At 37.0% G+C, this 13375-nt stretch overlaps 1 protein-coding gene across 1 annotated transcript; it reads right to left on the bottom strand.

Annotated features, from left to right (window-relative positions):
• Positions 1 to 33: 33 nt before the first annotated feature.
• On the bottom strand, positions 34 to 9310 carry mpl (MPL proto-oncogene, thrombopoietin receptor). Its single transcript, XM_044200967.1, has 12 exons — positions 8711 to 9310; positions 8212 to 8332; positions 7580 to 7749; positions 6415 to 6575; positions 5524 to 5668; positions 5255 to 5369; positions 4662 to 4831; positions 3907 to 4049; positions 3102 to 3249; positions 2675 to 2756; positions 2273 to 2354; positions 34 to 1847 (listed from the first exon to the last, which is right to left on the bottom strand). The coding sequence occupies exons 1-12, from the start codon at positions 8820 to 8822 to the stop codon at positions 1383 to 1385; spliced, it is 1914 nt and encodes a 637-aa protein (XP_044056902.1). The 5' UTR covers positions 8823 to 9310; the 3' UTR covers positions 34 to 1382.
• Between the last annotated feature and the right edge of the window lie 4065 nt (positions 9311 to 13375).

Consider the following 13375-nt stretch of genomic DNA (forward strand, 5'->3'; position numbering starts at 1 on the left):
CTTTTTTAAAATTCAGGTTCAAATTAACTGTCATTTCATATCAATTTCATTTTAATTCATCTCAGCTCTTAACAATATATTTACAGGTATAACCGTCAAGGACAAGGTTGGTATACAGTGAGGCTTCATCAGAAGATAGAAAATACAAACCTGAACCTATGCCAAAATCTAACTGTTCTCTCATATTCACTGGTGTAGAATAACTAGTGCTGTCTCAGTGAGGACTCGCTGTGACAACACAAAGACAACCCATCTCTGCCACCACCTAGTGACACCAAAAATGAAAGACAGACAAAAACAATGTTTATGTCCAGGCATACCACAGTGCAGTCAGTGGCTGTTTGGTTGGAGGCAGTCAGTTAAATATATGCGAGTCTCTCCTATGTTATGGTTTGACTTCACAGGAAATCAATGCTTTTACATGGAAGGAGATGACAATGAGGAAAGGAGTTTTGGTTACACCTCACATCCATGTCAACTTCCGCAACCTCAAGTTTCAACTTTTTAAAATCCACAAGAAATATGTACAATAGAAATGAGTTAATGAGTATATAACAACAAACAAGGCAAGGCAGTGGAAAATATCTGAAAAACCAGATGCAGATCATTTAGAATAGTAAGAAAACATACAACATTGAGAGGAAGTTACATTCAAATGCTAATGTACAAACTCAATCTCACACCTTGTGTTTTAGTAATAGTCCCAATCCCTCTCGGCACCTCCTTTTCACATTGTCTTTTTTTATCAAAGGCACTCTAAGCGTAGAACAGTACTCTGAAAAGCACCGATTACTGGTACTATACAATACAGTCTTCTTGTCCACCAAAGCCACTGAGTAGGGTCTTTTCTTGCAGTCTCACAAAGTATCTTGTGATCTACTGTTCCCTCTAGTGGACATAAAAAGATACAGCAGTGTTGATAAACTGAGCCCTGATGTGGAAGAAACCTTATATAAAATTACAAACATAAGTAATATGTAATACAGTATGCCTATATATCAACTGTCATGCCATTGATATTCTTGTTTTCAAATGTTGATTTGTCTTTTATCTTCAGATCTGTGGTAGATTCATAGCATTTCAGCTCCAAAAAACTGTATCAAGAGTGACAGAAGTTGTGAGAGAGAGAATGCCATGATCAAAACTAACCCACGTTAACACATCTTTGCTTAAGCCACATGGTGCATTAATCCTCAAATACATCATTGTGCGATTGTATTCCTATTAAAGCCTTTTCCACAGCCGGATCTACTCATGTAGTAAACTTGGACATGTACTGTAGGTCTGTATCAATATACAATGAGTTCTTATGTCAATAAGAGTGCATGTTATAAAACAAATCTGCACCAGTGGAAACAAAGTACATTTGTTATACTGGACATTTAGCTACAGGGGAAATTGGTATAGTAGTTGCCTGGCCTCCTTGCAGCAGTGACCTTGCAGTCGAATATGTCTGCAGTTTCAGCCAGAGGCAAGTAGGCATGGTTAAGAAAGTCAGTGTGTAAGCAGGGTGGGGTACTGACTGAGCCATCAGTGCAGGAAGAGTGACATGTTTGGAAGAGCTCATCCCCCACCTCTGGGCCTTCTTCCTCTCCAACCTGCTCGTAGACATGGTCTCTTTTTGGGCAGAGAATGACACTGTCTTTGTTCAGAGTCACATAGTCGGCAAAGACCTCAGTCCCAGGACTTCCATCTACCTGTTCCCTGCTGGAGAAGCCACTTTCTGGTGACAGGAGCTGGGTGGATTCCTCTGATTGCGTCCCCAATCCAGAAACTTCTTCAGACATCACTTCCACCACAGATGAAATGGTTTCCTCAGCGCACTGCTTTGCTGTTAACGGAGGATGCTGTAGGTTGAGCACAAGGTAATTATTTTTTAACAACTGGAGTCACCAACACACATTTAAAAGTGCTGGAATTGAGTGTAAACTAGACTCTTGTAACCTGATTGTGTCACTCTTTATATTTTGTTAGTTTATTTTTTTTATTATAACCATTTATCGAAGTATATCCTATTTGATATCTGAATCTATATATATCTATATCTCTCTCTATATATATCTATATCTCTCTATATATATCTATATATCTCTCTCTATATATATCTATATATCTCTCTCTATACATATCTATATATCTCTCTCTCTAAATATATATATATATATATATATATATATATATATCTAAAAATCTATATCTATATATACATATCTACAGTATCTATCTATCTTGACTGACTGACTGTGCGAAATTCTGCGGTTAAATACTTTACCCATCTCTGCCCCTCTGTCAGAAAGCCTTGTAGGACTTTGTCAAGGTTGGGCACCGGTGGCCAAAAATACTGCCTGAGCTTACTGTAAAAATGCACAAAATAACAGATGTGAAAATATTCTTCAAACAATGTGGTAGAAAAAGTCATTCAAATTAGTTAAACTTTTAGACACTAAGTAGAGTAGTTGGTGATTTGAAATTGTTTTTAGAATATAAAATGTCAGAAAGCTAAAGAAAATGTTGAAGTGATTGTACAGTAAAAAAAATATGATATCCATTCGAAAGAAATGGAGGCAGGTATCACATTTTTTCACATGAGTATTGTTTGGAATTTTTTTATTTTTCTGTGTAATCCTAACTGGCTGATTACAATCAGAATGAATTGGGGAAGAATAGGTCCTACCTGAGGGGCGTGTAAAACAAGGAGATGAGGATGATAGCAGTTATCAGCATCGAGACTGGGATACACAGCATGAGCAATGTGCCTGAAAAGGTTTTTTATATTGTATTAAGGTTTAAATGGTGTCCAATAGTTTTATTTAATTAGAGTAACAAAGAACTGCATTGCATAGGTCTATAATGTTTATATTTTAACGTATCAAGGCACAGCAGTATATTTTATACACCACTACAATTGTTATCACACAACCAAATTTGAATAAACTACTTGAAGTTCTTACAAAGTAACGGTAGACTAACACTGCTGCATTGTATTTGGTGCAATTTAGCAACTTTTTAATTGTAATTTTTTATACAAACCAATGGGGATTACTAAATAAATAAATAAATGTGTTTTACACTGACTTTTGTCAGTCCCACTGTGAGCTTACCTATGTAAGGGGGGGTGTCACCATTAAGCACATCTGACCAGTCACTCCAGTGGCCTGAGTAAATGGACCCAGTAGGTTTAGCTCTTAACTTAATACTGTATTGTTCACCTTTTGGAACCTCTAGACAAATGCCCTTTAGGGATACCACCTGGGGACAGAAAGGTTTATTTGACATTCAATGTTAAGAACATCAGATGGCAATCTTAATGATGAGGTACTTTTTTTGCATTCAATAGATTAATTTCCCTTGAAATATATTCATGTTCCTTCAACCTTACAAAACTGCGTTTTAATGTAGTTGTTTTCCATTCCATGAATACTGTTGCATTTTTTGTTGCAGTTTTTTTTTTTTTTTGCATACCCTTATGTTTTTGCACATTCAATTCTCTTGCAACATCCAGCATTGAAGCAATATAATGGATAATATTGCTGATTTTTTACTTTGAACTTGTCACTATGTAGAATTGAACTTTCCTTTCTTTGGTGCCATCTGGTGGTAATATCAAGATTGACAATGTGAACCTCCCACAGCCCTCATTTGTCTACAAACAAAATATAAATTCACATATAATTCTATGCATAGTACTTTAAGTATAGCAATGCAAAACATGTTGCAAGGGAATCTGAAAGGTATGATGGAACACAAAAAGAATTTGAGGGAATGCATGTTTTGAGTGAACACAAATCATTACAAGAAAAGTATTTCAGAAACAAAAAATCCTAAAATGGCCCTAGGGTATCTTAACCATTAAAAAAAAAAACACACACCAAAAAAACAAAATTGTGGCCATTAATGACATCTTACCATCCATGATTCACTCCCTGTGATCTGGTTGCGGACTTCATACTGCAGGTGAGCTGACAGAGATGGAAGAGGAGCTTCCCATTTCAAGCACAACTTATTTTTTGCCAGTGACCCTGTCAGATGGCTTGGTGGGGATGTTTTGACTGAAAACAAAATGCACAATTTGTCTATATACAAAGCCATGGAACCACACTTTCTCTGAGGCCTGATGGAAAAAATTAAGAGGTCAAGAGAAAGGTGGCAATTAGGCTACTTGGGCTCTCACTACTACAGTAACTGAAAAATGCAGTCTGCTGCAAGTAATGTAGGTAAACTGGAGAGTTGAGCTACCTAGATCTAGCCTATAGCTGTCTAGTGTCTAGAACTAATGAGCTAACATGCTAACTTGACTCGCGAGTCACCAAAAAAGGTCTGTTAAATATTACCGTTAAATATATACTTGAGCAAATCTGATTTTGAATTCTGGATTTAATTCATGTATGAGAAAGGCAGATATGTAAGCAATATGCACATTAAAATAGCAACAATTTTCAAATGTCTCTGGTCTATTTATGGTACAACTGAGTTCTCTGAACATGTGCCTCTGAAGTACATTTGCCTCAGGAATATTTAACTAGAACTGTAATTTGAGTGGTTTAGATGACTATTTTAGTGCCCTTTTTATCAAATGACATCACCTAATAAACCAAATAAAAAAAAAATACAGATAGCTACATCCAAAAGGAACAAAGAAAGGAGGAACTAAAATCACTCACTGCTGTTGTTGAGAGTGAACTCTTGAGTATAGAAGGTTCTGCTGAGTGGAGCTGGAGTGCTGCTGAGCTTGACCCTGACTTTTCTGGACTTATCTCCATGAAAACGGCACATGTCAGTCAAATGCCTGTCAGCGAGGCACTCAGTCCAGTCTGTCCAGCCCAAAGCTTCACTGTAAGGTTTGTAGTATCATCATGTCAAATCACATGTGGACAGGAGGAGATGGGGATTGAACCACCAACCCTGTTATTAGTGGACGATCTGCTCTACCTCCTGAACCACAGTCGCCCCTCATTGAGTTGTGTGCTTGGGGGGTAAACCCAAGGAACTAACTACTGTTTTGGTCAGTATACAATGTGAAATGAAAAAAATTATGAGCAGAGAAAGAGATGGCAAACATAATAGTTTGCAACATTATGCCATTGTTGCTCAAAGTAATGATACGTGTCTAGTGTTTACTGTGGAGGATGTAATCAAAACCAACTTGGTATTCTGCTAAAACTCAATAAAATATGCTGTTACATTATCATAGAGAAAACTGGGGACTTTAATTAATCAATGATGGAATGTAGTAAGAATGTAATAAGTAAAGTACCTGAGACCCATCTTGTAGAAAAGTGTGTACTCTTTCTCTACACCATATCTGCTCCCATTCCACTGACATGTAATATTTTGCAGGTCAGCGGTGTAGCACATTAGTGAAATATCATCTGAAAAAGAGAAAAAATGTGTCATTCAAGTATTGCATCTGTGACTGAAGAGGTCATGGGATGAGATGTTTTGCTATGGGTAACAATTTAGTCACCCCAACTCTTACTTAGTCATCCACTCAGACATTTGCACTCTTTTCTCATTTAGACACACCTGCACTTTGGGGAACCACAGCTCGCACAGGGTGTGACCAGCTGCTCCAGTGTCCTGCATTTGGATTAATGACACATTTGACAGTGACCTGGACCTCAACCTCCTCCCCTGGTACCAGAGAGTCTAGTATGTCACCCTCCTTTGCCTGTAGAAATCACAAACATCATAGATCATACAATATAACTCGTAACTTTTTTCACACTAATTACCAATACAGGTCTATAGTCGAAGGGAGGTCATGAATAATACTCAATGAGTAAAAACCACGAAAAATATAGGCTACAAAGTTTAGTGCAATAAACATGTTTGTCCAAGTAGAAGAAGATAAACAAATCAGTGATGTGTTTCATAATAATCAATTAATGAATCAGTCTCTTAACTGACTAACTGGCACATTAACTTGGCCCCAAAACTGACAAAAGACAGTAAAATATTATCAGAAGAGTCATAGAAATAACTGTATACATCTATAAATAATACTGTTATATATAATATAATAACAGAAATGAAATCTAAAAACAAATATAAAGCTTTATGCTTTAATTTTTATCCTCCAATCATTTGATATAAAAAAATATAAAATAAATGTATTCTATTTACCTTTACAATATTATTTATTAATGTCTTCATTTAAACTTTTGACTTGTCTGATAACTTTTTACTATATTTTGTCAGTTTCAAGACTCCATAATTAACATGTAAATGCTCTAGAGGGACAAGAGACAGAGTGACAAAAGCCCATCATACTAACCCGAATGCTGGGCATACCAATACTTAAATGATATTAAGACTGTCTTTATGCTCACACATGGTATGTGTAAGTTTGATTTTAAAGTCATTTTAGAAAAATAATATAGTGGATTTATTGAAGAGTTGTGTGTGTATATGTACCTTGTCTTTTGTCTTCTCTCCCAGTCCCTTGGAGGAGTAACGAATCCTATACATAATTCTGTCTTTTAAGTATTTCAAGACCTTTGTGTGCCATGAGACCTGCAGCTGTCCTGCTTGGCCATTTTGGTGTAAAGACGTATTGAAGGGGGGATACAGGAGAACTAGAGACAAAAAGGTGATGGAAAATTAAGGAAAAACACATTCCAGAATCCATTGGTTGAAAATAATTCACTGGTGGTTTGTGAAATGCTACAGGTACAGTAAATCTACCCTTTTCAGGCTGAGGCTGGGCATATAATGTTTGGACCCCATTTATTTTTCTGAATGATGCAAAAAAAATATGTAGATTAAACAATAGCAAGCATTTTAAAAGAGTAGACAAGTTATAATTAATTCATCATTCGAATTACACACATATTTGTGAATTTGGAGGATAGATCCTGTATCATACAGGATAATAACATAAAGGGAGTGAAGACCAGGACCCCTTGAACCATTAATAGACATGCACTGTAGTCAGCATCTCAAAAGATGAGAATCTAGTGATAGTTGAATGTAATTGCAAATGGGAATCATAAATCACAGCAACACCACCACCAGAAGAGGTGGTGCAAACAACATGGTGATAGAAATAACTGGGATTTGCATTTAGGTGATCTAATGTTGAAAAAAACAAAACAAATATGAGATGACTAGTGGTGTTAGTTCTCTTAAGAACATGACTAGTGACTGAGGCTCAAGATACAGTGGGCATGTATATAAGAATATTAGCTCTAATCATGGATGTGCCATTATTGTTGGGGTGACTATTGTCTCTCTTGTCCTTCCTAGTCTGAAAGGAGTCCAAGTGACTGATGTAGTCCCAGTCCCAATAGCCTTGCCACCGGTCAATGCTAAGAAGGCGGATGAAATTCTCTGAGCTTTTTCTTAGGGATGGGATGGGAAGCTGTAAGGAATACCGGCTGAGGCATACCCATAAATTATATTTTTATGTACAGTTGATCTGAAATGTCTTTTTGGCCATGTGACAGAAGAACTACTCATATGCTTAGAATGTTTATGGCTATGGCTTCATGTGTGTTTTCTTTTTTTCAACAAGTGATTAATCTATTTCCATTCCTTTTTTTTGTTGAGAAAGTAAATATTGTAAAAAGAAATGTCTTACAGTGGTCCTCCACAGAGACAGTCCGGTTGTAGAGGATGATGTTGGTGTTGCGCTCCACGACTTTAAGACAAATATCTACATGGAGCAAAACATCCGAGGCAGGAAATGAGCAGATGTGGAGGAAAGTTCCCTCTTCTGTTCTCTGGACAGACATTTCACACCTTTTGTCTCTGGGAAAGTTAGATTAGAATAAGTGACAAACACAATAGACATTGTATGGTTATTAATCAATCAGTGAAACTTTATTTGTATAGCATCTTTCACACAGGTGAGTGCAGTTTTAAGAGCTTTACAGGTGACTAATAAGACTAATAGAGGTTAAAAATATGTGTACAGTTCAAATGTAAACACAAAATTGGAGCAGTCTTTAAAGTGAAAATTATTTAACATAAAAATACAACAAGGCTGATTTTGAAGTAACCCCTAGACCTGTAGTCTTGTGGAATACAGGCTAGAGAAGCCAGTGTGTAAGTGGATACTTAAAGTTCACACTAATACTAATGAACAAGATAAAGAGTAGCATGCCAAAAGTATAGAAGATTCAGAGAACTCTGAAGGTTTAAATGATTTGAGACTCTCTGATGTCCTTTAATATACAAAAAATCCCAATACATTTACTGTGTATAACATACGCGTCAGTCCTGTAGAGCAAATCATAAGTCCTGTTGTCTGCAGTCTCAAAGAAGCAAGTGAAATCCTCTTCTGTCCGGGCGAAACATTTAGGATCCTGCTCATCCTTTAAGAGCAAAACATCTGCTCCAGAAATGACAAATATAATACATGAGTACTCCTGGAATAAAATATGTCCTACAAAGTCAAACAAGATTTTTAACATGTGAAAGCAAGATGTTAAATTGTGGCAACAAGTCTTACAGTAAGATCTTTCTCTTGTGCACAAGATGTTGTGTGGGAACAAAACCCATTCATTGTTTCCACAAGATAATAGCTTTGCACAATATTGTATTTTGTTCCTCACAAGTCTTAAAAAAAACTACATATTTTGGGACTTTGGGGGCTCTGTATTATATTGTCAATATTTTCTGTGGAATTAAACGGTAAGTAAGAAAAATGCAGCTGTTAATTGGACTGAATTCAAATTGTACTTCAACTGTACAAAAATAAAATTATTACCTTCCCTTGACAGATGATTGACAGTCCCATCCTTGCAATGTATGCCAGGAACAAAGCCCACTTGTATCCACAAGCTAATAAGGAGTATCTCCGCCCTGCAGGGCAAATTCATGGCCAGTTAAGATATGGAGGAATTATGTATCCTAAACCACCATAACACTTAAACTAACTAACTAACTGTGCATTGTGTGTGTTGTTTCTTATGCATGGTCTTGAGTAGGCATGGGTGGGTAGAGCAGTGCTGAGGGGTTTGCCCAATGTGACGTGTTGTGCTTAAAGCAGGAAGTATGCTTTGTGTACAGTGGAAGTAAGCACCAAAAAAGGCAGTTTGAGAGGAGTGATTGAGAGTAAACACAAATTATGTATTTCAGTTAACAATTAGACACAATAAAAAAACTGGAGATGCTACTGCAGATGAAACCTAGTATATGTATCAGTCCATCATCTGGCTGGGTTTGTATTTTTTTTTTTCCTTTCTCTAAATAAAATTTCTCAATTTAAAGAAAAGCTTTTTAATCAAGGGTATGGAGAGAGACTAATCACCAACAAAGGCTTTATGAGCTCATCGTGGACTTCAGGAAATCCAGAAGTGGAGAACATTCAGTAGAGATGACGTGGAGTGCTTCACAAGCTTCAAGTTCCTTGGTGTCCTGTCATAGATCAGACCCTCTCTTAGTCTTTCAATGAAGAATACATTAGGGTGATTATGCCCTCTGAGGAGGGCATAATCACCAGGGCATAACAGCCTGATTTTCTCTGCTGATTTACCACATCCTGACCTACTGCACAACAGCAGGGTACACCAGTATGGTCCTATTACCCAAACATAGCTCAACTAAAACAGGTTTTTAAGATGTTAGTCAACTGAAATGATCCTCATCCTCCAGCTAACTTGGTTCTTTGAACAATTAGACAAATTATTTGTTAATCTAAGATGAAGCTGATAAAGATAAAGTGAACAGTGCATTCCTATTTAGAAATAAAGGCAACATGAGTATGACTGGAAACCATATATGTCTGTCTATAACCTTCAACATATTATATGAGATAAAAACCTGCCAAAATGTCTCATAATACAGATTAAAGTCTCTAAAATCATATATTAAATTGTATGACCAATTTCCTCCCTTAATCAATCTGTCTTAATTAACTGACTTAATTAAACTAACCCAAACAAACAGTGATTGTTTCATTCCACGTGTATACAATTTATACTTATGAAAGTACATTACATGTAGTTTAGTGCTTAAATGACAAATTCCAATCAAAATGTCACGATTTAATTTCATTGTATAGTCTATTGAGTTATGTGCATCTCAAAATGAATGGTGAAACAGAAAGTTCACCTTGAAAAGTCTTGGTCATGATCCAAATTAACTGCATATATCTGCATGTTTAGGACTATTTGCTCTGACAACAGTTGTGTATCAATTTTAAGCCATCTCTGAAGAACTGACAAAAGTCCAGACTTCAGTGACCAAATCAAGTTAACTCAGTTATCATGTACTCAGGACTGCACAACATATGATTGCGGACATTTATAACAACCACTACATCTGGAGAAACCTCAACATTACCAAAGGTCCAACCCATCTGAGCCACTTCCCCTTCCGTGTGGCAAACACTACAGGACCTCTCATCTATAACAAAAAACAGCTTCTTCCCAAGAGCTCTCACTCTCTCAGCTGAGCACTGCCTACCACCCAGAGCAGTTCTCCAGCCAAACAGTACTGTTTAACAGTACTGTTTGGTTTAACAGTTAAGGGGTGAGGTCAGAAAGTGATTGATTTCTGACAGAATGCCCCCACTGTAACTTTTACACATCACTATGTTACATAAGTCTTCCTTTTGTTGTGTAATCTTATATAATTTAATTTAATGCAAAGTGTTCCTCATCCTTATAGTTGAGCGGAAACGATTCAATCTGATTCAGAAAATTGATTGGTAACTATTTTGATAAATGCTTAAAAACTATTAGCAGCACACACTAAAAATTAACCTTGTGAACAAGAGAACTTGGTAACAGGAAAACATATTTCTCTGTAGACAAGCGTTGACCACAGATTGATACAATCTCTACCAACGAAGTGAGGCTTAGATGGCACCCTGCGTTTGACAAAACTGTTCTGAAAGTGGTACAGAATTTACCCAGGAGTTTCCGAGGTTTTCTGATTTTGGGAAATCAGAGATTTCTAAAATAATACACCTAGCCAGCCAAACAGCCATTAATGGCATTGCAAACAAGGATGCCAACAAATGATTCACTAAAACATTGTCATTTTTAATTTTAACTTTCAGAAGAGATTGAGACATGTTTATGATGATATTTGGGCTTGATGAGTCTGGACTGAATGTGATTTGGGGCAAGTCTGTGAAGTTTCATGGAAGACTGCTCAGCCAATTTAAATGACAAATTGCAGAAATGTTCAGGCTTCCTAGGTGGAGGCATTCTCATAACTAAGATCACTGGATACCAGTGACCCAGTATGTTTTAGAATTGATTTTAAGGTTATTTTAATTTCTTACAAGTCACTAAATGGTCTGACTCCTTAGTGTATCTCAGATATTTTATCCCCGTACGACCCTGCTCGCACCTTGAGATCCTCTGGCAGGGGCCTTTTATCTGTTCCAGACTCAGCTGAAGACTAACGGGGGCAGAGCTTTTGAAATAAGGAACACCCTGCTCGAGAAAATACGCCAGGCTGAGTCAGTGGCTTCTTTTAAATCTAAGCTTAAAACTTACTTTTATTGCACCGCCTTCCCTGATTTCATCTGATTCTAATTTTTATTATGTTTAGGGGTTCTGCCATTTTTACTACTTTTTTTGTACTTTTATTGCTGTTTTATGTGTTCTTTGCTTGCTATGTGAAGCACTTTGTAACTTTGTTTTGTGCTATATAAATAAAGATATTATTATTATTATCGTTCATACAAGATACAAGGATGTTAGTAAATAAACAAGTAGGTCAACAGTATGGAGTAACTTAATATGCAATATAAATGCAATATAATTGTACTATATTTGCTATATTAAAGTTGCAAGGGTTAGCCATACACTGTTTAAGAATCTTTCCTCCCTGACCAGTTAAAGGTCCAGTGTATAACATTTAGAAGGAGCTATTGGCAGAAATGGAATAAAATATTTATAAGTATGTTTTCCTTAGTATATAATTTCTATTACCTTAATTCTAATTCTATTACCTTAGAATAAGCCGTGTATCTCTAAATAGTGAGCAGGTCCCCTTTCATGGAGGTCGCCATGTTGCACCGCCATGATTCTATAGTAGCCCTGAAAGGACAATCCAAACACTGGCTCCAGACAGAGCCTTTTGCGAGTTTCGCGGCCACTGTAGTTTTTAACCCTAAATAAAATCAAAATGTCCACATAAACCTCTTCTCCATTGTCTATTCATATGCTCAGAATACTAAAAAAAACTAATACTTTTGGAGATAAACACAAGTTTATATCTCTGCAGAACAGAGACTTTGACAGGGACCATCAATCATTTTTAATTTGGCCAATCAGTGGTTTACAGTTGTCAGTCACTTTTTAATTCAGCAAATCACTTCACAGTATTATAAGGGGGATCATTTGTTTTTTATGGACAACTGATCATAAAAGAATGTAATAACTTTCACCACTGCTCATTTTAGAAAAGCCACCGCAAGAAAACGTGTTCTTTGTTTAGATTATCAAAGGGACAATGGAACATAAATTTTGTTTGTTTGTTTCAGGCTTCCAGCTTTAGCTAGCTAGCATCGTGCCCGGTGGGCGGAGAAGGTCCAAATGCAGTCCTCCCTCCTGAGGCCCCTAGTTCTGTGAGCCAATGGGATTTGAGCATGCGTACTTTGTATGAAGTAGCAGTCCACCAAAATCTGTTACTGAACAAATTTGAGATGAGAAATAAGCAATCCAGTTGCTAAAACTTAACTCATGTTAGATCTACAAGGCCTAATTTAAAAGTTTGTTCCGACTTTCGTGAGGCAACGGCACTACTGTATCTCCGGTTTCCTCTGCTTTTCTAGCCTGTTAGCATATTACTGTAATTTCCTGTATAGGTTAGCTAACATTAGCTTGCAGTTTACTTCATACAGCCTGTGGTAGCTCATTAGCCACCAACATCTAGCTTTCCAGCAAAACTTGCGATGTGTGATTTCTAAAATAAGCAGTGGTGAAAGTTATTATATTCTTTTATGATCAAAAGTTGTCTATTTCACTTTAAAATGCTGATGGCCTGGTCACTGGTCCACAGCTTTAACCTACAAAAGTCGGCAGTTGACCGTGCAGTCTGTACAAATATTGGATTTCAACATAGGTTTAGATTTGTTGTTTACAAAATACATTTGAAGATGACACTTGCTGCTGGATAGCAGGTATAATAAGACCAAATGTTTGCCTTTTCATAATACTATATGTGACCGAATCAGGGAGTATCCTAACAGATGAAGGTGACAGTGGTGCCTAAAGGGCAAGTGTTTGATACTCAAAAGATCAGTCATCAGGAAGCTGGCCCACTGAGACTATGTTTGACAGACAGTTCTGTGCCTGAGGTTGGTTTGTGGAGGAAACCCAGTGACAGATCAGCGCTGTGCAGCAGGGGAGATCAGTGTTCCTGATCTCTCCATTTTGGCCCCCAGTAGCCTGGCCTGTGGTTTCCCACCATG

The sequence above is a fragment of the Siniperca chuatsi genome, linkage group LG6 (genome assembly GCF_020085105.1).
Source record: "Siniperca chuatsi isolate FFG_IHB_CAS linkage group LG6, ASM2008510v1, whole genome shotgun sequence".
In the NCBI taxonomy this organism is placed as follows: domain Eukaryota; kingdom Metazoa; phylum Chordata; class Actinopteri; order Centrarchiformes; family Sinipercidae; genus Siniperca; species Siniperca chuatsi.

Excerpts from the sequence above, each read along its gene's own strand:
- mpl (XM_044200967.1), bottom strand. The coding sequence starts at position 8,822 with ATGAATTTGCCCTGCAGGGCGGAGATACTCCTTATTAGCTTGTGGATA. Across the intron at positions 7,750-8,211 it reads TTGCTCTACAGGACTGACGC|AGACAAAAGGTGTGAAATGT; the intron begins GTATGTTATACA and ends TAACTTTCCCAG. Across the intron at positions 2,355-2,674 it reads TTGTTTTACACGCCCCTCAG|TAAGCTCAGGCAGTATTTTT; the intron begins GTAGGACCTATT and ends GCATTTTTACAG.